Source organism: Bubalus bubalis, chromosome 10 (genome assembly GCF_019923935.1).
Source record: "Bubalus bubalis isolate 160015118507 breed Murrah chromosome 10, NDDB_SH_1, whole genome shotgun sequence".
NCBI lineage: Eukaryota > Metazoa > Chordata > Mammalia > Artiodactyla > Bovidae > Bubalus > Bubalus bubalis.
In genome coordinates this window covers 80,580,848-80,604,110 of record NC_059166.1, presented here as the reverse complement: position 1 = coordinate 80,604,110, position 23,263 = coordinate 80,580,848, and the positions used below count along the sequence as shown (strand labels likewise).

The 23,263-nt window shown below is 37.1% G+C and overlaps 1 protein-coding gene across 10 annotated transcripts in view; it reads right to left on the bottom strand.

The window, feature by feature from the left end:
• The window catches only part of SNAP91 (synaptosome associated protein 91), a 239,691-nt gene that overhangs the window by 151,495 nt on the left and 64,933 nt on the right, over positions 1-23,263 (bottom strand). For 7 of the 10 annotated variants that reach the window (XM_044924466.2, XM_044924468.2, XM_044924467.2 and 4 more), the window contains exons 7-10: positions 21,760-21,871; positions 12,314-12,420; positions 8,194-8,235; positions 2,424-2,494 (exon numbers count right to left, since the gene is read on the bottom strand). In XM_044924466.2, the coding sequence (XP_044780401.2) occupies positions 2,424-2,494; positions 8,194-8,235; positions 12,314-12,420; positions 21,760-21,871 (332 nt within the window). Of the gene's footprint in view, positions 1-341; positions 348-2,423; positions 2,495-8,193; positions 8,236-12,313; positions 12,421-21,759; positions 21,872-23,263 lie in introns of all 10 variants that reach the window. The other 3 variants (XM_025294813.3, XM_025294809.3, XM_025294814.3) reach the window with 1 other exon arrangement.

The window sequence follows — 23,263 nt, the reverse complement described above, 5'->3', positions numbered from 1 at the left end:
TCTGTAACATTGTCTTTTGGCAGTTCTGCCATGAGCCACAGGGAAATCTTTTGTTTACTAAACAAGTGAAGAAGTCTTTGATTTCTAAAATCTCAGAGGAATATCTGTACAGCCACCTAAGAGAGTTTGTTAGTCTTGATTTAACACCAAATAAAGTAAAACCATTTATGCCAGTCACCTTGAGAGACAAATTTCAAAAGTATAATGGAAAAAACACAAATATGTAAAATGGACAGAAATCAGTTTTAAATGTTCTAAATACCAAATGTGGAATCTTAAGAGTGTTTTTTGCATTTTTAGTAATAACCAAATGCAAAAAATTCACCCAATACAGTACTCACCCTTCACTTAAGTTCCCAGGTAAGCACAAACATACAAAGAAATAAACAGTTAACTACTATAGTTCATTTATTTTAAAAATAGGGAATAAGCAAAGACAAGTTCAGGGGTGGTCTTAGCCAATTCGGAAAAGAAATCTGACAAGCATTAAATGATTTTAAAGGAGAGAGGAAAATTATGCTCAAAAGTAATTCAAAACAAAAGACCATTAAGTTTTTATTTTACTACTCTAAATGTCCATAGTTAAATAGCCCAAAAATAGTTTGTAGCAGCCACAAGGGGGCAGCTTGAGATCTGAAGTTAGCCTGATGAAATTCACTCTGGAAGATGGCTTTTCACATGAATGTTGCCCTGGCAGATTTAAGCAGGGAAAAGGGTAGACCTGTGCAGGGTATGAGGACATGAGGGGGAAAGACGGCAGATAAGCCAGCTTATCCGCCTTGCACCCATGCACATCCTGCATTGCCCAGGGAGAGGCTCTCACTCCGGGATGTGCATATTTCCTCATCTAAATGGATCCACCGGCCAGAGGAGCAGGGACTGCCCAGGCTTCCTGTGTCCTTTGGTTTAAATCCTAGGTAACTCATCTGGCTTCCTAGACACCCTAATATGGTGTGGGGGAAGGGGCTGCAATTACTGGAAGTGGCCACCTTCTTTTGTGACTTTCTACTCTCATGCCTTTTTAGTTGACGTCAATCTACCCGCAAAAGTACGATCATCCTTGGCCAACAGTGAAGTGGGGACAGATCTGGGACAATAGTACTATCCTGACAGAGCCCTTGAGAGGTCCTGTCATTCGTCACTCCAAACAGCTCTGCCATCACTGCCTGAGACAGTCCCACGTCATTGTTTATTATCGAAAATTTAAGACATGCAATAATTTTTATACCAACTTATAATAGATGACAAACCTTAGCTAATGAAACAATAAGCAAAAAAGTGACTTTGAGACACAACAATCTCGATTCTAAGAGAATGCCCAGAGAGAAACAAGCAGAAAGGAGATGCATTTTAATAGCTGTATCACAGGTAAAATCCATGGTTAGCCGACAGCCCTGCAATGAGCAGTTCATGGGTTGTCTCTGCCAATTTCTGCTGTCAGTCTAAATAGAATCAACATATAGCTGGGAACACCAACAAAAACAGATTTCAAACTGGCCCTGTAGAGAGAGCTACATTAAGTTTTTAGATGAAGATAATGAAGTACAAAATAGTCTCTGACCTTAGGAAACAGAAAATCCATTTAAACCACATATGAGGGTGGGGGGAAGAGGAGAAGGGAAGTCATAACACAGTGCAGTGCATGATTAAGGAAGGCTTCCTGAGCTGGCCCTCCTGGGATGTATAAGATGCCCGCACACAGAGACAAGGAGAGGCAGGCATCCAAGATTAGCAGAATTACAGTCTTAGCAAGGCGCTAAAACTGAAAAGGATCAGGTCTTGTGAACAGACAAGTATGACCCGGGCTAGAGAGAACAAAAATGGAACCTGGACATTTTGGGCATGTGATCAGGAAAAATGTATATAAATCTAAGTGTCCAAACACAAAGGTGGAAAATACTAAAAGTGCACTTCTTGCTGCTCGATTGCTACTCTGTCTAGAGAAAGATCTCTGAGTCAAGTGTCAGCAGAATGTCACGCCGAAGGGTCCATGTGGGGAGAGTCTAGAGTGCAGAAAGTGATGCCTGAGGGCTTTGCTTTTTCCATAGTGGGGCTGGTAACATAACAGTGTTCAAAGGCTGCTTGGGAAATTGGGGTCATTCTTAGTTGTGCCTATTGACAGCCTCAACTTTTAGACAGAAGCAACTCTTTTTCTGAGGACTGTGAATCCCTTCTGAGGGCAAATAAATAAGTCAGCAAGTTCAGCCAACACAGGTAAAACCTACTAATCTGCTGCATTAGCCCACAGATCACCTATAAATGGGGTCACGCTATCATAAGTTAATGGGAAGGGTGGGGAATTTTGAGGGAACTGAGAATTATAATAAAGCATACCATGAAAGCAGTACTATGATAAATCTCATTGCATAAAGAACAACTCTAGTATTTTTCTGTCTTATTCAGAATATACAACTAATGCGTACTTGTTTCCAGGTTTCTTTCCTTCTAATGTATTCAGATGCTGTTCAAGGGTCTCCATAAGACTGCTGGGAGCCTACAATAAGAAAGTACAAAATAAATGTCTGCACTGCTTTCTTTCAAAATAAACACACTGGAACATCACTGTAACTTTGTATAGTGGAGGTCTGTGTACCCCAATACATATGGGAGATAATTTCATTCCAGGTGCTTTTGGTACTTAAGTATTTAAATTTCATACAATCTCAAACACGCCCATCTTACATATACATAACTTCACTGCATAACAAATAGTGTTACAGTGTGGTTTCAGTGTATAAATTACATTGGATAGACTTTTTTAAAAGATATTATTTAAATGTAGTAAACAATTAAATTCACAATGTACTTCCGTAAGAACACAGTGAAAAAGTAAAGATATTTACATGCAAATCAAAAATATAAGTGCCCAAATACAAATGTACAGAAATATGAAAATACAGTAAAATCTCATTTATCCACACTTGACTGAAAGTCATTACTTTATTAAAAAAGGGAGAGTGAAAGTTGTGGGGGGAAATATAATTTTAATAGTTGACCACAATTAAGATTTCTTATTGTTGAGCTATTTATATACATAATATAGGGACTTTAGCAAATATTAATGTTTTAATAAGACTATTGCATTTTGACAAATTTAATACATATTTTCTACTTTTAGTAAGAAGTACCTGAATGTTTGTTTTCATAATTTTTAGGCAATATAAAGTGATGGCATTTTACTGTATATTAAAAAGAGAAATAACAGGTTCATATAAATATTCTACCCCATCTATTCTTCAAGTATTAGAAATCTAATTTCACCTTTCTTGAAAAATCTTAACTCAAATAAGACCTTGACAGCAGCACAGGCATTCAAAGACTATCATAACATTTATAAATTAATTTTGATAACTGTTTTTTAATTAATATAAAATTAATTTTGAAGCATTTTAAAGTAACTATGCTAAATGCTGAAATAGCTCACAGAATTCAAGACAATTTATACAACTGTACATTTTACATTGTACCTATAATGACAAATGAAAATAAAATTCTTACTGAAATATTTTAATTCTGAAAGTTCAGATATTTAATATTCATTTTCATTTTACTAACACACTCATAAGCTGTTTTAACAATAATGACTATTATATGTGTAATTACATGATTATTTTAAGTGTAAATTACTAAGTGAGCCAAACATAAATTTACAAATTAGTAAGTGAATAAAAATATTAAATTGACCAAAGTGCTGAAGGTAGGGTACAAAGAGATAGCTAGCTCTATGAGCATTATATAAAAAGTTAATGTCTATAGAATAAATGATTATCAGGGGATATAATAAATTTTGAAAACTATAAAATTAGAATTTTTAAATACAGCTCAGGTAAAAGTGGACCTAGCAAATTACAGTAAACTAAAACTAAGGGTATACTTCTAAGCTTTAAAAAATGAATTTTCAAGAGATAAAGAAAATTTTGCTCTACAGCAAAACTATAAACTACTAAGATGTGATCATTTAATAAACAGAATGTGTATTGTAACCTTGAAAAGAAGAAGACAGAAATGGCTTCACAATTTTTAGATGAATCCACACTTGATAACTTCAAAACTGCCATATTGTCATAATTATAATCATTATAATTGTCATAATAATGGAATCTAGGAGGCCTGGGCAAAGAACTTTAAAAGATTTAGGTCCTCTGAATATTAAATGCAATATAAAAGAAATGTGATTCTGTGCTAAATCTGTTTAAAAAATGCTATTTATAGTTACAAAATAGACAACACTACATTAAATTGACAACAAATTGATAACAAAAGAAGTAGTTATTTTTTCCTATATAAATAATTTCTTAACTATCTAAAACAAAATGTAATAAACTAGGATGATAGTTTGCAGTTTCATTTTTTTAATTTCTTAATAATTTAAGAAAAAAATTAAAAACAAAGTAGCAGTTAAAAAATCACAATAGTTGAGACACACACAGATGGCAAAACTGCCTCTGAGGTGTCACTCTGCAAGGCACTGCACATAAAATTAAGTTTGCGGCACTTTACCTTAGAGATTCAAAGATGCTTTATCATTTATATCTCTTATTAGCACATTTTAAATCTAACAGAAATAAACACAAATATTTTCAGAGGGAAAGAAACTACTTTGATAATAAAATTCATGAGTGTAGGCATGCTGGCCTTCTCAAGTCCATCTATGGCACTGAGCACATCCTGCCATGCAGCAGACAAAAATGAAAACTGTCTCCAATTTCCAAAGGGGCAACATTTTGAGAATGCCTCTGCTGTTGTAAAAGGAACTTCAGAATAATTAGCAGTACCCTTAGTGGCTTATTTTAAATAATGCTGAAGTCAATAGACCAATCAGATGAAAACATCAACCCAAAGAATAAAAGGCAGCTTGTGAAAGCGAATAAATAACAGTGATATATCACGGTTACTGATTCAGTGGTACAGTCTTTAAAAGGAGACTTTTCTTTACCAGTAGTTTTCAGATCAACCAGAATTCCTGATATCAAAACCTAAGATGTTTTTCATAAATGGAGATATATTAAAGTTGGAACATGCATGCACACACACCAAATAGGAAATAATATTTTGAAAATCCTTTTCTTGGAAAAAAATTCATAGCTGATTTTGAAAGGAACCATCCATCTACAACTCAGATGCTTTAGATTCTAAAGCATCATTAAAACCAAATGAAAAAAAAAAGCAACAAAAAGAGCATTCTAATTTTTGATCATTAGCTCTAAGAAACCATTGGAAAGGGCTGAGGAGGAAATATTTCAGTTCTAAAATCACATTCACGTCTTATCCAATACTGAACTTTTGAGTATTTAAAAATATTTTTCTTCAATATTTATAAAGCATTTAAAATGCTGTTATGATGATATTATATGCACAACTTAAGAAGGGCTACAGATGTACACCGTGGCAGATTCATGTTGATGTATGGCAAAACCAATACAATATTGTAAAGTAATTAACCTCCAATTAAAATAAATAAATTTAAATTAAAAAAAAAAAAAGAAGGGCTACAGATGCCACACTGGTATTTATTGTGCATTTTCTAAGTTAAAAGATATCCATTCAATTCCTCTGTGTCATCTTGCTGCAAAAGGAATTCTAATCCTTTCTCAGTTAGGAACAGCCTTTTCCTGCTGCCAGTCGATAGGGAGCCCTTCTGCTCCCCATCTCCTCTTTAATCCTCTTCCTTGGTGGGTATTTTTGTCCATTGCCATGGCTAGATTCAGTAGTCATGGCTGCCACAGAGAAGGCTAGCAGAGAGCAGAATCTAATCTCAGAGATCTTAGACTTCACACAGGTTGGCATTTCTGACCCACTTCCAGATTAGTCTTGGTCTACCCCTATCTGAAGGACTAACCCTAGAATAGCTCACCTTTCAGCTTGGATCAGACCATATTGTGACAATGGGCCTAATGCCCCCATCCAATGATGAGCCTCCAATAAAACCTATGGAGACCTCTAAATAAAAATTAGGAGTGTGTTTAGTTTTGCTGCTCATGATCCCAACAAAAACCACAATTAGGTTACTTGTTAAGAAATTTCAGAAGCACACAATACTTTTGAATTGAGATTTAAATATCTATTGGAGAAATGAAGTAGAGGATTTTTTTTAATGAGGTAATTTTAAAATAAATGCTAATATTGAAGTTTATGTGACTCTTAAGGTCATAACAAAAGCAGAGGAGAGAGCGCTACCAGTGTCTAATGAATCTCGGCATCAGAATAGCTTTCTATTAATACCAGATCCAGAGCAAGATTTATCTTCTTTAAGGATGAGGGTGGGGCTCTGTTCCTCAGATTATGACAATACAGACATCATTAAATAAAATATTATGTCTCTAGACTTGAGAGATTACCTAAATTATAATGAATATTACATATCATTAAAATTAAACCCAAGTTTATAAATCTTCTTTTAATAATTTTCTAATTTTACAAACAAAAAGGTATTTAAATATTCTTCTAAACCTTTCTTTGTCTCCCTTCAGACTCTGCCCAAACTAAGTGAGACAATTGAGGACCTATTTTCTTCTTACCTGCCAGCCTATTAAACAATATATCTAGTTTTACTTCTGTTCCATGGCGAGAACAGTCTATGTAGTTGAAATAAAGATGATTCAACATTTCTAAAAGCTAATCTTTGAGTTAAATATCCACCTTTTTTTGGGGGGTTAACATATAATTTATCTAGGTTAGTTTTAAAAACTGCCATGAAAATGTTTATTGTAATTAAATAATTTTAAATGAAAGCACACTGATTTTTTTGCTTTTTATTATAGTGATACAAAATTCATAAATCTTTATCTAATAAAGATATTTTTAATAGTATTTTATGCACACTTAATCTTTAACCATAACCAAGATGATACCAATATCTTATTTAGGTATGTAACTGATTAAAGAACACTCTCCTCTCATAGTAGCAAAAATACTTTATGCTATTAGAAGTATAAAATGCTTCCATAATAGACTATAAGATACTCTAATAGAAGGTGTTATCTCTCAATTATTATTGTTTTTAACTTTATGTTTTGGCTGTACCACACAGCATATGGGATCTAAGTTCCCCAACCTGGGATCGAACCCACGCCCCCCGCATTGGTAGTGTGAAGTCTTAACCACTGGACTGTCAGGGAAGTTTGCTATTGCCCAACTTTTAAATCAAAAAACACAATGTCCTCATGTTCTGAATTGTTTTTTGAGTTTTATTTCTAAAGAATCCTTGGTATTTAATTGATATTTTAATAGTGTAAATACAGAGATCATTACTTTGGGTTTCTCTGATTTTTAACAAAAATTTAAGGCTAACATTATTTAAATATAGAGACACTTTAAGGGATAATAATAATAACTTTTTTTTTAATTTACAAAGACAGGAAACTCATATATTCATTACTGGTATATATGATGACAGTCCTATACTTTCTCCTATCATCTGTCTTGAGCTAAAGAACATGTTTGGGACCGAAATTTACTACAACAGGCCGACAAGCTGATTCAACAAAAACAGTTCCAGCCAATTAGGAGAAAGGTTCTACAATAACTCTGTGCATGTGTGAATGGTCTCAGTTCTACATCAGAGGAGCTGTACACCGTCCTCTCTTGACAGATAAAAGGGTTCTTAAGGAAGCACTACTATTGCTTTTGCTTTCTAGAAAGTCTCCAGAAAAATCACTATCTACCACTACTACTTTTTTTTAAAAAAAGGTTCTTTTGTATATAGACATTTCTCCCATTCATACGGGAGAAAAGAATTAGTTTAGTAGAACTATGACATCAGTGTTCTCCTCATTCGTGCCCCCTTCTCCATCCCTGGGACACATTGAAAACTAGAACAAGCAGAATAATAGTTCAAATGTTCTGATTACATGCCTACGAATAGTCATGTTTCATGAATAAAGTACCTTTTAAACATTATTTAAAGCTTCCTTTTGGTTCAAATTTAAGAATGAAAAAATGAGCTCAATAATTATATTCAGTTGTCTTTCAAAAAGAAATTTTTTAAGAGTAGGAAAATCTCCATATCTCTAGAAATATATTCAATAGCTAGAAAAAATAAGCAAGTTAGAATGATTTCCAAGAAAGGTGGTTGGCCTACATTCAAAATGCATCAAATGCTTACAAGACTCTGCCCTCAGTAAGACCATTTATGGTAAAATATGGATTAGTAATTTCATGCATACTAAGTTTTTCACTTAGACAATCACTCACCTGAGTGAGGTCAGGAATGTCACCTTTATCAATGCCAACTTGCTGTGGATTAAAAAAAAAAGTTACTTAACAGAATTTAAAAAATTAATTTCTTAGATCACCTAGAGTATTAGTTAAAACCACAGTTCAATCTTGCTAAAAAATAGTTGTTATTATGTACATTAATCTCAGTCTGAATATGTGCTTTTTGTGTAGTTTTCCAATCAACAAAAGAGCAATGATTTTGGCAACAGAGTTAGAAATAACAAATGAACAGAATTTTGCTGAACCCAAAAAAAAGAACTTAAGAAACTGAAGTGTAAAAAATTTCCTCCATGGTTAATGGCAACTAGAAGGAAGCTGCTTCAAAAAATGAGGAAACTCTGTATATTAATATGGATATGGCTGTAAGATACATTGTCAAGTTAAAAGCATAATCCCAGTGTATATGGCATACTGTTATTGTATAGTAATGTGGGAAATAATTATGTACTTATTTTGAAGCAGCTTCCTCATCCTATAATTTATTTAACAAGTCACTTATTAATGAACATTTAAGTTGCTTCCCATCTCTTGCCATTGAAAGCAATGCTGCACGCATTATTTTCCACTTGTGTGGATACATCTGTAGGGCACATTTGTGGAAGTAGAATTACTAGATAAAAGCACATGTGAACTTTTAATCTTGGTAGCTTGGGGAAGGAAGAGAAGGGAGTGAGGGATAGAAAAAGAAAGAGCTAGTAAGAATGCAAATATGGGAATAGATTCACTTTTTTAAGGTCAATCAATGAAGAGGGTATACAGGAGTTCACTATACAACTCTATCAACTCTTTTTATAGGTTTGAAAATTATTCAAAATAAAAAGTTGGGATTAAAATACAAATCGTAACTTTAATTTTCTCATGCTGTATAAATGAGGAAATTGAGGCTTACAGAAAAATGTCTCTCTCTGAGAATCGAAGTGTTTTGTTAAGCTGTGGAAATGTAGAAGCACACGCAGGAAGTTTAAGTGTCAGGCTTCTGCAAAGACAGTATGTCAAACTGGAGAGTGGAAAATCCACATGAGTGACACATATGAGCTAACTTCTTCCTTTTGCCTTCTCTGTATCTCCAAAAAGGTTTTTCAACTTGGCGGTATCGGCATTTTGGGATGGTAATTCTTTGTTGGGAGCTATCTGTGTCATCCTTATACTCATATTCTTTCAAATTATGGAATTATAAATTAAGGCAACTTCACACGTCTGTATATCAATACCTCTTGAGATGATCTATTAAAATACTAATATGAATGAAGTCAGCATGTTTGAAATTAAAGCATTATGTGTGTGTATTAGATGCTCACTCGTGTCCAACCCTTTACCACTCCATGAACTGTAACCCACCAGGTTCCTCTGTCCATGGAGTTCTCCAGGCAAGAATACTAGAGTGGGAAGCTGTTCCCTCCTCCAGAGGATCTTCCCGACCCAGGGACTGAACTTGGGTCATCCGCATTGCAGGCAGATTCTTTACCGTTTGTGCCACCAGGGAAACCAAAAGCATTATAGATTCTTAATAATGGAATCATGTAGGTAAAAGGTGATGTGATTCTATTAAGTGGGTAACTCTGTTAAAGACATAGTTTAGGAATTCTTTCTTTATTTGCTATTTTTACTGCCCTGAACACTTAACTAAGGTAATAGAGCTGAAGTGTGACTGTATTACAGAAATCTCATCACTTTCTGTCTGTAAGTATTCTGGGAGACATAACTCCTACGAGTTGGTATTTACCTTGGAATCACAAACTAAGAATAACTTAGTTCTATAAAAGGGAAGTGCGTTTAGCAGACATGCCTATTACCTGTTAAATAACCATTTTACAAAGTTTGAGCTGTCTGCTTTAGAAGCTTCAGCATAAGAATTCAAAACATGGCAAGTTTTCTGTACTTCAAGCAATTCCCCTGCAAAATGTGGAAATGGCCATAGGAACTATGGATATCTCTTTTAATATGATAGACAATTAATGTTAACATTTGCCAAACAGCCTATAATAAAGTCATATTTCATAAACAACATTGTGGAAGTCTCCCACACATCCTTCAGACAAATGGTGTTAACTACAGGGCAGCTTACCAGGCAGAAGTCCATACAAGGTACCCACACAATCACTTTTCGTAGAAAGAGAAGGGTTGTACATTTGTTGAAAATTCTCTGTATTTAACATTCATAACCAAACCACTAAATATTAGTATTCAGTTACTGTTTAAATTATAGATAATGTAATTTAAATATGAAAGAGAACACAGCCCCTTGCAATTAATATTTATTCTACTAAAAACAACTTTGTCAATTAGTATCCATTCTGGGCTTCCTTGATGGCTCAGATGGTAAAGAATCTGCCTGCAATGCAGGAGCTGCAGGAGACATGGGCTCGATACGTGGGTCAGGAAGATACCTGGAGGAGGGCATGCAACCCATTCCAGTATTTTTGCCCGGGAAACCCCACAGAGGAGCTTGGTGGGCTACAGTGCATGAGACTGCAGAGTTGGGCATGACTGAGGAACTCACTTTCACTTTCATTTCATCCAATCTACAAAAAGTCTTAGTCATAAAGTTTGAATAAAACAAAAATACTTAAAACTCTCAAAATAACATCTAATTTCTGTATATCTCCTTCTCAGCAGCTTAAAATGGGTCTGAGATAACATGAGGTTATCGAGACACAAAATAAAATTTTACATGTAAGAATGGAATGAATTGATAATAAGCACTCCTTTTCTCATGAAGACCTTGATCCCAGCCTTTTCATGTTGATTAGAGAAATATATACCTCAAACTGTAACATGTCCAATGCTTTATTTTTCTGATATACACAATATCAGATGATAACACTAGAAAGAATGTGTACCAGGAATTAATTGAACCGTGAAATAATCTTCTGCCCTGGGTGCTTAGGTATCTTTTCACAGGAAAAAAGTAGGCAAATTTTACTAGATTATACTGATACTTATGGTTAAATCATGGGAAAATCATATCAAATACAAAAAACTAGTGTAGCAGCAAAAGTTTCAAGCAGTTCTATTTTTCTTAAAGGCCACCAACTTCAATAAACCCATGGAAGTACACATGAATGCTTTAAAGCATTAATTTATACAGCTAATCTTTACCTTTTGTTTTCCGTATTATATAATTTTTAAAAAAAAATTCTGATTATAAACTGAACAGGTCTAAGCTCAAAAGATAGCATTCTGCAAGATTATTCTGAACTTGGAATTTGAATGTGACAATTACCATTCCCATGAATAAATGAAATTTGAAAAATAACACAGACTGGAGTACTTTTGAAATTACATGTATAAAACTCCTACTATTCTTGTGTTATAGCCTGAAAATGGTGAAAACAGCAAAAACCTGGCATAAATGTCCCACGTCCACACCATTTTATTCTTTGTGGATGAGCTTCAGAACCCCTCTCACAAAGTTGAGGGGTTAGCAATCAGTTAGCTGACACGCCAGGGAACCCTTAATTCATCCTGACAAAGGACTGTAGTAAAATGTCATAATCTCCACTATCAGTCTGAGTCGATCATTGGATTTCGTAGGAGAAAACACCAATTTACAGATAACTCCAGGAAGAAGACTGTATAGCTACACAGTTACTGTGATTACTTATAAAGAGACATTCTTAAGAAACAATTTATAAACTTTATAAAATTATACTGTTTCCTTTTTTTCTTGTGTTTAAATCATTTTGACAAAATAATAAAGTAAGAAAGTAAAGAAAAGTATTACATTATTAAAATAATAAAGTAAGAAAGAGTTTACGGTTTGTCATTTACATACTGAGAACAATGGACAGACTTTTTAAGGGCTTTTTTCTAGGGTTCAATACAAAGGAATAACTTTCTTACAATCAAGAACAGTCATAGGGTGAGATGGAGGAATGAACCACCTTGCAAAGCTGTGAGTGAGCTGAGCATCCACGAAACTTTTATTTGGACACAGAACAATCTGACTGAAGTGCAGAAGTATGGAGCACAGATCTGGGTGAGAACCTGGATGAGATGACTTCTGCCCCTAATACATTGTGACTCTGCGGCAGAATGTCTTTCCAGATTATGAATTCTATTGTTTACTCCAGATATATGAGTTAATATCACTTACCTCTGCAACTTTTAGAAATTCAGACACGCGTGTCATCCTAGTTAGAAATCGTTTATAGATTTCCAGAGCATCTTTACATTGTCCTTTCTTCATTTCAAAAAACTTTTCTAGAAGAGGCAGATAAGCATTTCAAAAAGAGTATTATATTCAATCTTCTTCTAAGCTTACCCTGATACTATTACTTACAACTTTAATGTCTGAATTAAAACAACTGGCACTAAAGTGTATGCTAAGTATGAAAATACCTGAACAAGGGAGGTTCCAGTAGTTCAAGAAAGGTATTATGTTCTACAGTGTCTCACATGAAACGATTTAAATAATGAAAATACAGTTAAAGTAGAAGAATATATCCACTGTAACAACAGGTTTACTTCACGATCCATATACCCTGGTACTCAGTTTCAGAAAACTACCCCAAATTCTTGCTGATAACAATCTCGAAAGTTATGACTGCATCTTACAGCATCTTTATTTTCTTACTAGTTTATTATAAAGCAATAATCTATTTATTATAAAGTAATCATCTATAAACTTCCCTGAATTAAAGAATTCTTTAAATTGTCTACATTTCATATAAATAACACTTGCTTTTACCACTCATCAACTAATTCTTTCAAACATTATTCTTTTAGTTATAAAACAGTGGAGTTTCATATTTTCTAGTCTATAATCATACCCTCTTTCTCAATCTTTAACTTTCTAGAGAGAATTACAGAATCCTTTTGCTGCCCTTTTCTGCCTCCCAAGACTAGAATTCAGCCATGAATAATAATTACAGTATGAGACTGTATTTTCTCCATACATGTTTTGAAGAAAACTAGTATGTTAGCAGTGGTTTCCCTAGCCAATCATTCCTCCATTCATTCAAGGAAAAATTATTGTCATTGCAGACAGAGACACAGTCAGCCGATGTCTACAATAGCTCCCGGGCAACCTTAGATTGTAACTGATGGCTCAGTATCTTCATCATTTTATATTTGCACAACGTATGCTATTTTTATGCTTTCTCACATCTGAAAGTTCTAGATTTCATTCAGCATGTTATTTTACTACCTCAAAAGTATTTTTAATTTTCTTAAGTTGAACAATATATAATTACACAAAGAACTAATTATCAAGGGTAGCTACTCATTACCTTCGGTTGACAGTCTTTTGGTAATTTTACTTTTTAACAGGGATCTCCCCTGTAGGGCATTCAAGAGAAGCAAAAAGACCAAGAAAACAAACACATGCTGTTTTCTACTTGTTAAGATTTGAGAGGAAAGTGGATATTTTAAAAAATGACCAAATTTTAGGATACCTTCTTTATCCACCCTACCCTGTGTTCTAAACTAGAGACAGAATTATGTATGGTGCTATACGGGAACAAATCTTTCCAGTTTAAACCTTTGAAAATTAGGACCTATTCTGTAAAACACTTTTTTTCTTTTAAAACAATCTTCCCCAAAACAATTTCTTCTACGTGTCTTACTTTTTTTTTAAACTATAATCTGAGTTTGTCTTTGAATCAGATCTTCAGCGATAACACAAAAAGAGAAATCAAGCTGAATAATCCCAATTTCCTCTTAGAACCAATGCACCAAATTTTTAAGAAATTTTTGTCTCCTCTGTACGCTTTTTAAATTGTTTATATTGTATTACTGTATTTTATTTTTCTTGGTAATTTAGGATTAAGGAACAAAATATTTTCAATGATGATGGTTTTAGGTTATAATCTCTTAAATGTTTCTGTAACAGTGGTAATGACACAGAAAGGCAACAGGTACTGACCAGTGCGAAGCTGAAGTCCTCTTATCCCTTTAGAAACCAGAGAAATTGACACTTTTAACAGAGGGGATGGGCCTAGAAATGCATGTTTTTCTTTCATATTAAAGATAACACGTTGATTTTCAGTATTTGAAATGATCAAATTCTGACATTTGTAACATGAATCTTTACAAAGTGCTAATAAAGTCCTTTGTCATATTAGTACTGACTGTCACAGAATAACTGTCCTAAGAAAAGGACCAGATGAAAAGGTATCTCATTCCAGTGAAACAAACTGAGACTTTGCATGTGGACTCTTACTAATGACCATTAGTCAGTAAGGGAAGCATCTTCTTATTCATAGGTCAGAGCGATAAAATGCTTGCAAATATCTGCACCACTATAGATTCCAATTTTAGATACAGAGAATTGGTCATGAAGTCCTTGGCTGAAACTCACCTATAATATAAAGTTAATTCCCAACACCATTTAGTAAACAAACACAGAGGTGTCTCAAAACACTCAGGATACTGAGTGTAGTTTTTATCTTCTAGAGTGTTACTTTTACAAGACCAAGTTGACAACAATGATGAACAAAGACCATTCAATGCCAGAGTGTACAACTACCACTTTTGAGAACTCAGGTCTCTAATTTTAAAAGGTACAAATCTTCTTTTCTGCTCCTAATCACAGCCAAGAGACCTCCTTTTTCTAATTAAATAAAAATATTTATTGAAGTGTTATTATTTTAAGGAGAAAATGTATGTTTAGTATAATCTTTCAAAAAAGTCAACATAAAGCTAAGTGGCACTGAAGGAAGGAACTGTTCAAGACAAAAACAGAATAGAGTCATGTGACTTAATATCTTTAATCGGTAAATCAATCATAAAGGCAGAAACAGAAGCGGGGATGAAAAGGGGTACCCTGGGGAGAGAGGATGAGAATGAATCATTTCTGACTGGCATGGATTTTAGTAAATGGGCAACTCAAAGCGAGTTTAAAACTGAGGTTTCAGGTTTAGAAGACTATTATAACTAATTATAATTATTAGAAACAGAAATGAGGAGGTTAAGAAGGACAAATTTAAGAGCTGTTTCAGAGACTGCCAAGTTTTAGGTAAGAAAATAGTATCTGGGACTTCCCTGATGGTCTAATGGTTAAGAATCTGCCTTGCAACGCAGAGGACGTGGGTTCAATCCCTGGTTGGGGAACTAAGATCCCATACGCCACAGCGCAACTAAGCCCACGTGCCATAATTACTGAGTGCATGCACCACAACTACTGAGCTCGTGCGCCACAACTAGAGAATCTATGTGCCGCAATGAAATCGTGTGTGCCACAACGAAGACCCAACAGAGCCAAATTTTTTTAAATTACATAAAAAAGAACATGGTTCAGTTCAGTTCAGTTGCTCAGTCATGTCCGACTCTTTGCGACCCCATGAACTGCAGCATGCCAGACCTCCCTGTCCATCACCAACTCCCGGAGTTCACTGAGACTCACGTCCATCGAGTCGGTGATGCCATCCAGCCATCTCATCCTCTGTTGTCCCCTTTTCCTCCTGCCCCCAATCCCTCCCAGCATCAGAGTCTTTTCCAATGAGTCAACTCTGCATGAGGTGGCCAAAGTACCGGAGTTTCAGCTTTAGCATCATTCCTTCCAAAGAAATCCCAGGGCTGATCTCCTTCAGAATGGACTGGTTGGATCTCCTTGCAGTCCAAGGGACTCTCAAGAGTCTTCTCCAACACCACAGTTCAAAAGCATCAATTCTTCCGCGCTCACCTTTCTTCACAGTCCAACTCTCACATCCATATATGACTACTGGAAAAACCATAGCCTTGACTAGACGAACCTTTGTTGGCAAAGTAATGTCTCTGCTTTTTAATATGCTATCTAGATTGGTCATAACTTTCCTTCCAAGGAGTAGTGAATAGTGAGTGAAGTGGCTCAGTCGTGTCTGACCCTTTGCGACCCCATGGCCAGTAGCCTACCAGGCTCTGCTGTCCATGGGATTTTCCAGGCAAGAATACTGGAGTGGGCTGCCATTTCCTTCTCCAGGGGATCTTCCCAACCAAGGGATCGAACCTGGGTCTCCTGCATTGCAGACAAACGCTTTACCGTCTGAGCCACCAGGGACATATTACTCCAAGGAGTAAGCGTCTTTTAATTTCATGGCTGCAATCACCATCTGCAGTGATTTTGGAGCCCCAAAAAATAAAGTGTGACGCTGTTTCCATTGTTTCCCCATCTATTTGCCATGAAGTGATGGGATTAGATGCCATGATCTTAGTTTTCTGAATGTTGAGCTTTAAGCCAACTTTTTCACTCTCCTCTTCCACTTTCAAGAGGCTTTTTAGTTCCTCTTCACTTTCTGCCAAAAGGGTGGTATCATCTGCATATCTGAGGTTATTGATATTTCTTCCTGCAATTTTGATTCTAGCTTGTGCTTCTTCCAGACCAGCATTTCTCATAATACTCTGCATATAAGTTAAATAAGCAGGGTGACAATATACAGCCTTGACGTACTCCTTTTCCTATTTGGAACCAGTCTGTGGTTCCATGTCCAGTTCTAACTGTTGCTTCCTGGCCTGCATATAGGTTTCTCAAGAAGTAGGTCAGGTGGTCTGGTATTCCCATCTCCTTCAGAATTTTCCACAGTTTATTGTGATCCACACAGTCAAAGGCTTTGGCATAGTCAAGAAAGCAGAAATAGATGTTTTTCTGGAACTCTCTAGCTTTTTTGGTCAACCAGCAGATGTTGGCAATTTGGTATCTGGTTCCTATGCCTTTTCTAAAACCAGCTTGAACATCTGGAAGTTCACGGTTCACATATTGCTGAAGCCTGGCTTGGAGAATTTTGAGCATTACTTTACTAGCGTATCTAAATTTAAATGTCAACATATCGGTAGACATGCAAAACTGAAGCTCAGGAGGAAGGGAAGAACTGAAAGAATAGATGTGAGACTCATCATAATGAAGATAAAAGTTTTTCCGTGAAGAGCATACAGAAAAAGCCAAATAGTACATGGCTGAAAATGAACTTCAGCAAAAGCTCACATTTATGAGCCATAAAGAAGAGTATTAAGATCAGTCAGAAAAAGTGGCTGGCAAAAATCTTACTTGGCTTGCTGACAAACTCTCCCACCTGAAATAAAAGTGATGTGATTTTGAACGGCAAACCACAGGTAGGAATTTTTCCCCACAAAAGGCAAAGCCTCCCAGGGCCCTGTATTCGACAGTCACTGGTACGCCCGAGTCTATTCTTTTTCTATCCTCGTGAGAAGCCAGGATGGCAAATTCAGCTCTGCACATTAGACAGACTTCGGGGAGATCTGGAAGGGGAAACTGAGGCAGCAGCAGGCTTCCTGTACCCGTCCAGTGTTCTCTTACAGCAAGTGATAAGCTCCTGGGAGGGTAGACATCTTCCTCAGCACTCCACTGCCATCCTCCAGCTTCCTGGGCTTTGAGGGTAATGATCGCAGTCACAGCCACTGGCTCTGACTCCCTAAATCCCTGGATTACAGCATCCAGGGTTGCTTCTCCAGCTTTCCAGTTTGCAAGGCAGCCGAGGCGGTTTCAGCACACCTTAAAGGAGTGACCCAGAAGCAGCAGCTTCCCTAGGGCACAGGAACTTATTACTTCAGAAGCATCTCCCGAGGCCGAGCCCAGAACCAGTTCCTGCAGGCTTCCAGCAATTACATGAGGACGCAACCCCTTGTTTGGAATCCTCTTCTATTTAGAATACATAGAGTGGTTTCTGTTTCTGGCATAGACACAATATTCCGCGCTGAACTGGCTTTAGAACTCAGACCCTCAAAAATAAAGGGGGGAGTCTGGGATCAGATATGCAACCTGACTGAATTTGAAGGCAGAGATGACCACCTGCAACTAGAGGAGAAATGGATTCGTGGAATCCATGCTGCAGAGGAGCAAAATAATTACTTAAATTATGGCCTGTGGTTTTCTGAAATGAGCACCTTAGAATGAAGCTTATCAGAACAAGCAGTGGCTGGGAGAGAACCATGATGAGAATGAGGCAGATGGAACGGTGGGGAGGGCGCCTGCTTCTGACTCCACCCGAGAGCTTAAAAAGGAAAATGACAACACAGGATTTAAAATGATTGGCTCAAGGCTCCAGTCAGACTATGGTACTCCATGCTGCCCTGCAATAATCTTATCCTTGCAGTCACAGGGCTGTCATCGCTAAAGTCAGAGTCTAATCTTGTGAGTTGCTGAATTATAACATGTGTGGCTAAATTAAATTTCTAGCCTCGGCGTGGTCTCCTTTGTGAACGTTAGGGCTCTTACTGAGAAAGAAAAGTACTTGGTAGATTCAAACCAAAATGAGCTACCTTTGCTGGAAAAATCTTTTCCTTCTCATTCTGAAGGTGTTGGTCCTGCCTTGCTTGGAGATTCTATAATCACCCCACCTTCCACGTGCATGCTAAGGCACTTTAGTCGTGTCCAACTCTTTGTGACCCTATGGACTATAGCCCACCAGGCTCCTCTGTCCATGGGATTCTCCAGGCAATAATACTGGAGTGGGTTGCCATTTCCTCCTCCAGGGGATCTTCCCGACCCAGGGATCAAACCTGCATCTGTCTCCTGCATTGGCAGTCAAGTTCTTTACCACCAGTGCCACCTGGGAAGCCCACCTGCCACAGGGAAATAAAAATTCTCCTTATGCCCCATCCCTCTACTTCTTACTCTTTTCCCCTCGCCAACTGCTTCGATTCGGAGAATGAGGTGTAGAACCCAGCAATCCAGCCTGCCCTCGGGAGACAAGTACAAAGTCTGCCTCAAGAGGAAAAAACCATACATACTAAAAGCAGTCCAAGATTGTCCACGATCATGCTGGCAGTAGGGTTGCCAGATAAGATACATGACCCTGAGTTAAATTTAAATTGTAAAAAATTAATTTTTAACATAAGTAGCTCCCAGATATTCTAGGGGACTTACTTATAGATACTGGATGCTTGGGGCTGGTGCACTGGGACGACCCAGAGGGATAGTACAGGGAGGGAGGAGGGTTCAGGATGGGGAACACGTGTATACCTGTGGCGGATTCATGTTGATATATGGCAAAACCAATACAATATTGTAAAGTTAAAAAAAAAAAAAAAACTTACTCATGCTGATCTGAAAACAAACTGAACTAGATGTCTTATATTCTTTTTCCTCCTGAATTGGACAATAATAATTGATATAAGTCTAGAAAAACCAAACAAATTCTAAAGTTCTGAGCAGGAAAGAGGGACCACTACATTGTCTTTTGTGTTGTCACTGATAACTCATCAATGTGAGTGAACAGGCCAAAAATCACCGATTCGAAATACTAGCCTGAGTGTTCGTGAGTAGCTCTAACACAGTGGTTCCCAAATGGAAGTCCCAGAGATCAGTGGTAACGGTACCTTTCAAGCCCTTCCTAGACATGCAAATTCTCAGGCCCTACCCTAGACCTACTGAATTAGATATGTGTGCATGCGTGCTCAGTCATGTCCAAAGCTGTGGCCCCATGGACTGTAGCCTGTCAGGTTCCTCTGTCCAACAGACCCTCCAGGCAAGAATACTGGAGTAGGGTTGCCATCTCCTTCTCCAGATCTACTGAATTACAACTCTGGGTTAATGTCCAGCAATCTCAATTTTAACAAGCCCTCCAGATATTCTTGAGTCAAAGCCTTGAAAGACAGCCCAAAGTATCTATTCCTACTCTACAGCAAAGGGACATTTACCAGAGTGACTACACACACGGGAAAGGGACATACCCAGTTTTCAGGGACACAGACTCTAAGCTGATGCTATTCTCTAGGGATCCCAAAAATGTTGCTATTATTTTCTACCAATCTGAGTGAAGGCTTTCTGGGGATTAGGAGATTAAAAAAAATTATAATCAGTGGATGCACAAAACTAACATTGGTTATTTTCCCAGTTTTCTGAATATGTAGATGGAACAGAAATACTCTGAATCTAGCAGAATCCTCACATCAGTTTCCTGATCTCTGCAAACATACAGGGTAGCAGTTCCATCATATTCCCAGTTAAACTTTCATATCTGGCTTGTGCAAAAGGTAAGTGGATTTTAGAGATGAACCACAGGTTACTGGAAACTCAATCAGGTGATGATTCTTACTGGCAGACATCCAGATGTGTTGTCCTTTCCAGCATAAAAGCAGCACAGTTCCTGCCATGGGATAAGCATCTAACAAACTAGCAAATTCTTTTGTACTTAGTCCAGTAAGCAGAGCCCATTAGAAGTAGTTTGCTTTCATCTGGCAAGGATGCCGGTACATGCTCACTGTCTTATTTTAAGTATATTAATTTCTCTGGCTATGCTAACGTCAATGGATACTATTTGATGATATCAGGCTGACTGTAGCTGGTGGGCAAGAATTTCACATATGGTAGGTGCCTTAATAAGTCACATGCAGGTCAAAGGGAAGGAGAGAGTCTATGAAAGCCTAGGGATCTGCTACCTCAATGCAGTTTCTGTGGGTCCAAAGGTCCCCTCCACAGGAAAAACACACTGCTTCACCTTGCACTTCCAAAATGCAGGCGTTTTGCTGAGTTTTTTTCAGTTTTGAGGTAACACACACAACACGTGTATGTGCCGCTCTAAACAGAGCATCCGGTATGGTGTCACATGGAAGCAGGGCCCAGATCAAGGATGACTCTGCAACTGCTCCAACCTGCAGCACCATGGGGCTTGAGATCCTGCAGATGGAAAGGCACTCAGAGTGCCTGCAGCAGATCCAAATGCTGCAGGACGGCTCTGGCACACACCAGTAGGAAAATACAGTAGACACTTCTAGTGCTTTGAAGCAGGGCCATATCTTTCTTAGACAGTAACTAATCTCCTTTGGAAAAATTGCTCTTGGCTTGCTTTTAGAGACTGAGGGTTCTGACCTCAGAGAACACCAAGTGATTGTAAGACCAAGCAATATCTAATACACCAAACCATAAAGCTGAACAAGTGCAAGAAGATAATCCATCACCAAATGGAGGTGGTAATATAAGAGATCAGCCTGGAGTAGCTCCTGAACACCCAGGTAAGGTTGTATGAACAGGTGGCTCAACTCCCACTGCACCTATGTCTTCTGGATAACTATTTCTCCCCATCCAATGATGCCTATGGTCACTGGGGAGTTTTCTATGACCAGTTGACAGAAAAGAGAATTCAAGCTTGACTTAGAGATGTTTTCTCAAACTGGCACCAGCTGGAAGAGGTTTGCTGAATCATTACATCCCAGGAAGGGGTGACTTGTCAGTAGAAAGAAATCTTTTATTGTAGGCCAATCGTCAAGCAGTATCTCTATCTCATTTTCACTTTATGTGGAAGGAAAGATGGTGAGACGTATGGAATTACTTCAAAATAGGAGCATGTCAGGGGTGGTTTCAGAGGTGGCTGTCAGCACAGTGGAAGTTATTAATCATTATGAGTCTTAATCCAAGAGGCAAAGCCCAGAATCTGTTCCTTCAGTCAATCCAAAATTTTCTAAGCACCAAAACCCCTGTATGGAATCCCTTTCTGCTGAAAATACCTAGAGTGCTTTCCATTCCCTGCACTTAACCTTGATGTAAGAAAACACACAGAAGTGTGACCTGAGTCATGTCTTTAGATTTTTTATGAAGTCTGTGGTATCTAAATCTCTGCATTCTGATACAGTCTCTCTTCATAGACACCATTCAGTAATTCTACCTACCAAGTAAATTAATCACTCCATCGTTGTAACAAGCAAAAAGTTTGATAAGGTCTTTGAAAAGAAGCATAAATGCAGCATTTATGACACCATTTGTTAGTTCATTTGGATGCACCTAGAAAAAAGATGAAAATTTCATCTGTTAACTGCAAGTCATCAAATGACAATTTTTCTCAGAGTGCTTTAAAAAGTCTCAAATTATTACCAAGAAATTGACTCATATTCAACAGATGCTATATAACTCTTTTAGTAACCCTACTAATATATAAAAAAGGATTGCCAATTGTTTGCTTCAATTTAAGTCAATGAAGTTGGCCTATCAAGTGTAAGAAAAATACACATTTTATTAATGAGCCACAGATAAACCAAACCCAACTTCTGAACACCTGTCCTCTTGCTGCTTCCACCGTGTTATAGTACATTCTTTCCCTCCCCATGTGTAGTAGTCTCTTCGGAAGGGTTCAGACACCAGGGGCCTGCAGTGAGTCATGGAGGAAGCCTAGCATAGGGAATAGACACCTTAGCCAACTACCCCTAAAGTAATTCTTGAGACTCATAGCATTTACCCACCACCCACCAAACACTCTAATCACCAGCAAAAAGAAGAATAATTTCTCCCCATTTCCCAATCCTTGCTCTGCTCTTTCTCATTCTATGACTTCTTTTCTCTTTTAATTAAGACAATACCATCATTAAAGGTAAGGAAAGCTAAGAAAAATTAATGAATAAAGACAAAAAAGTTAAGGGAAGTAGTTCCACATATAGCTAAGGGAACTCCTTACTGTAAAATCTTTCATAAGACAGTAACATGGTTTGCTGCTTTCTCTGAAATTTCACAGGAGTTGGGTGCTGTGACTAGGACTTGGTGATAGACTAACCCAAACAGTCTTAACAGAGATTTCAAATAATAGTATTTGAGGAAAATCTTTGTTTTAGTCAACCACAAAAATAGAGGAAAGCTAACAAGGTGAGTTATAACTCTCCCTTTACGTCAGAATATTTTATTTTCATGCATCAGATATGTTTCTTTAATTGAACTTTTATTTTGAAATTACTACAAGTCCACATTCAATTATTAAAAAAAAAACAAAAACCAGAGATTCCACATACTATTTACAAAATTATAGTACAATCTCACAATCAGGATATGGATACTGATACAATATACCAATCTGATTCAGATTTCTCCAATTTTACTTGCTGCAAATGTGTTTAGTTCTATATAATCTTATCTCATGTATAAACTAGTACAGTTACACCAGAGTCATGACACAGGTTTGGTTTTAAGAAACAAGTCATGTTGGTATCATCCAAAAGAAGGACCATGACAGAAGAAAAATAATTCTCTTCTGCGGATGGTGTCACACAAGCAGACTGTATAAAATGGCTTTTAATAGCAGGCTGGGGTATTTACCTGCCGGACGTCCCTTCTGCAGCCACTTGATCCTGTCAAACACAACAGGAGGCCACCATCCTGCTCTGAACATACGGATCCAAGAATGCACTG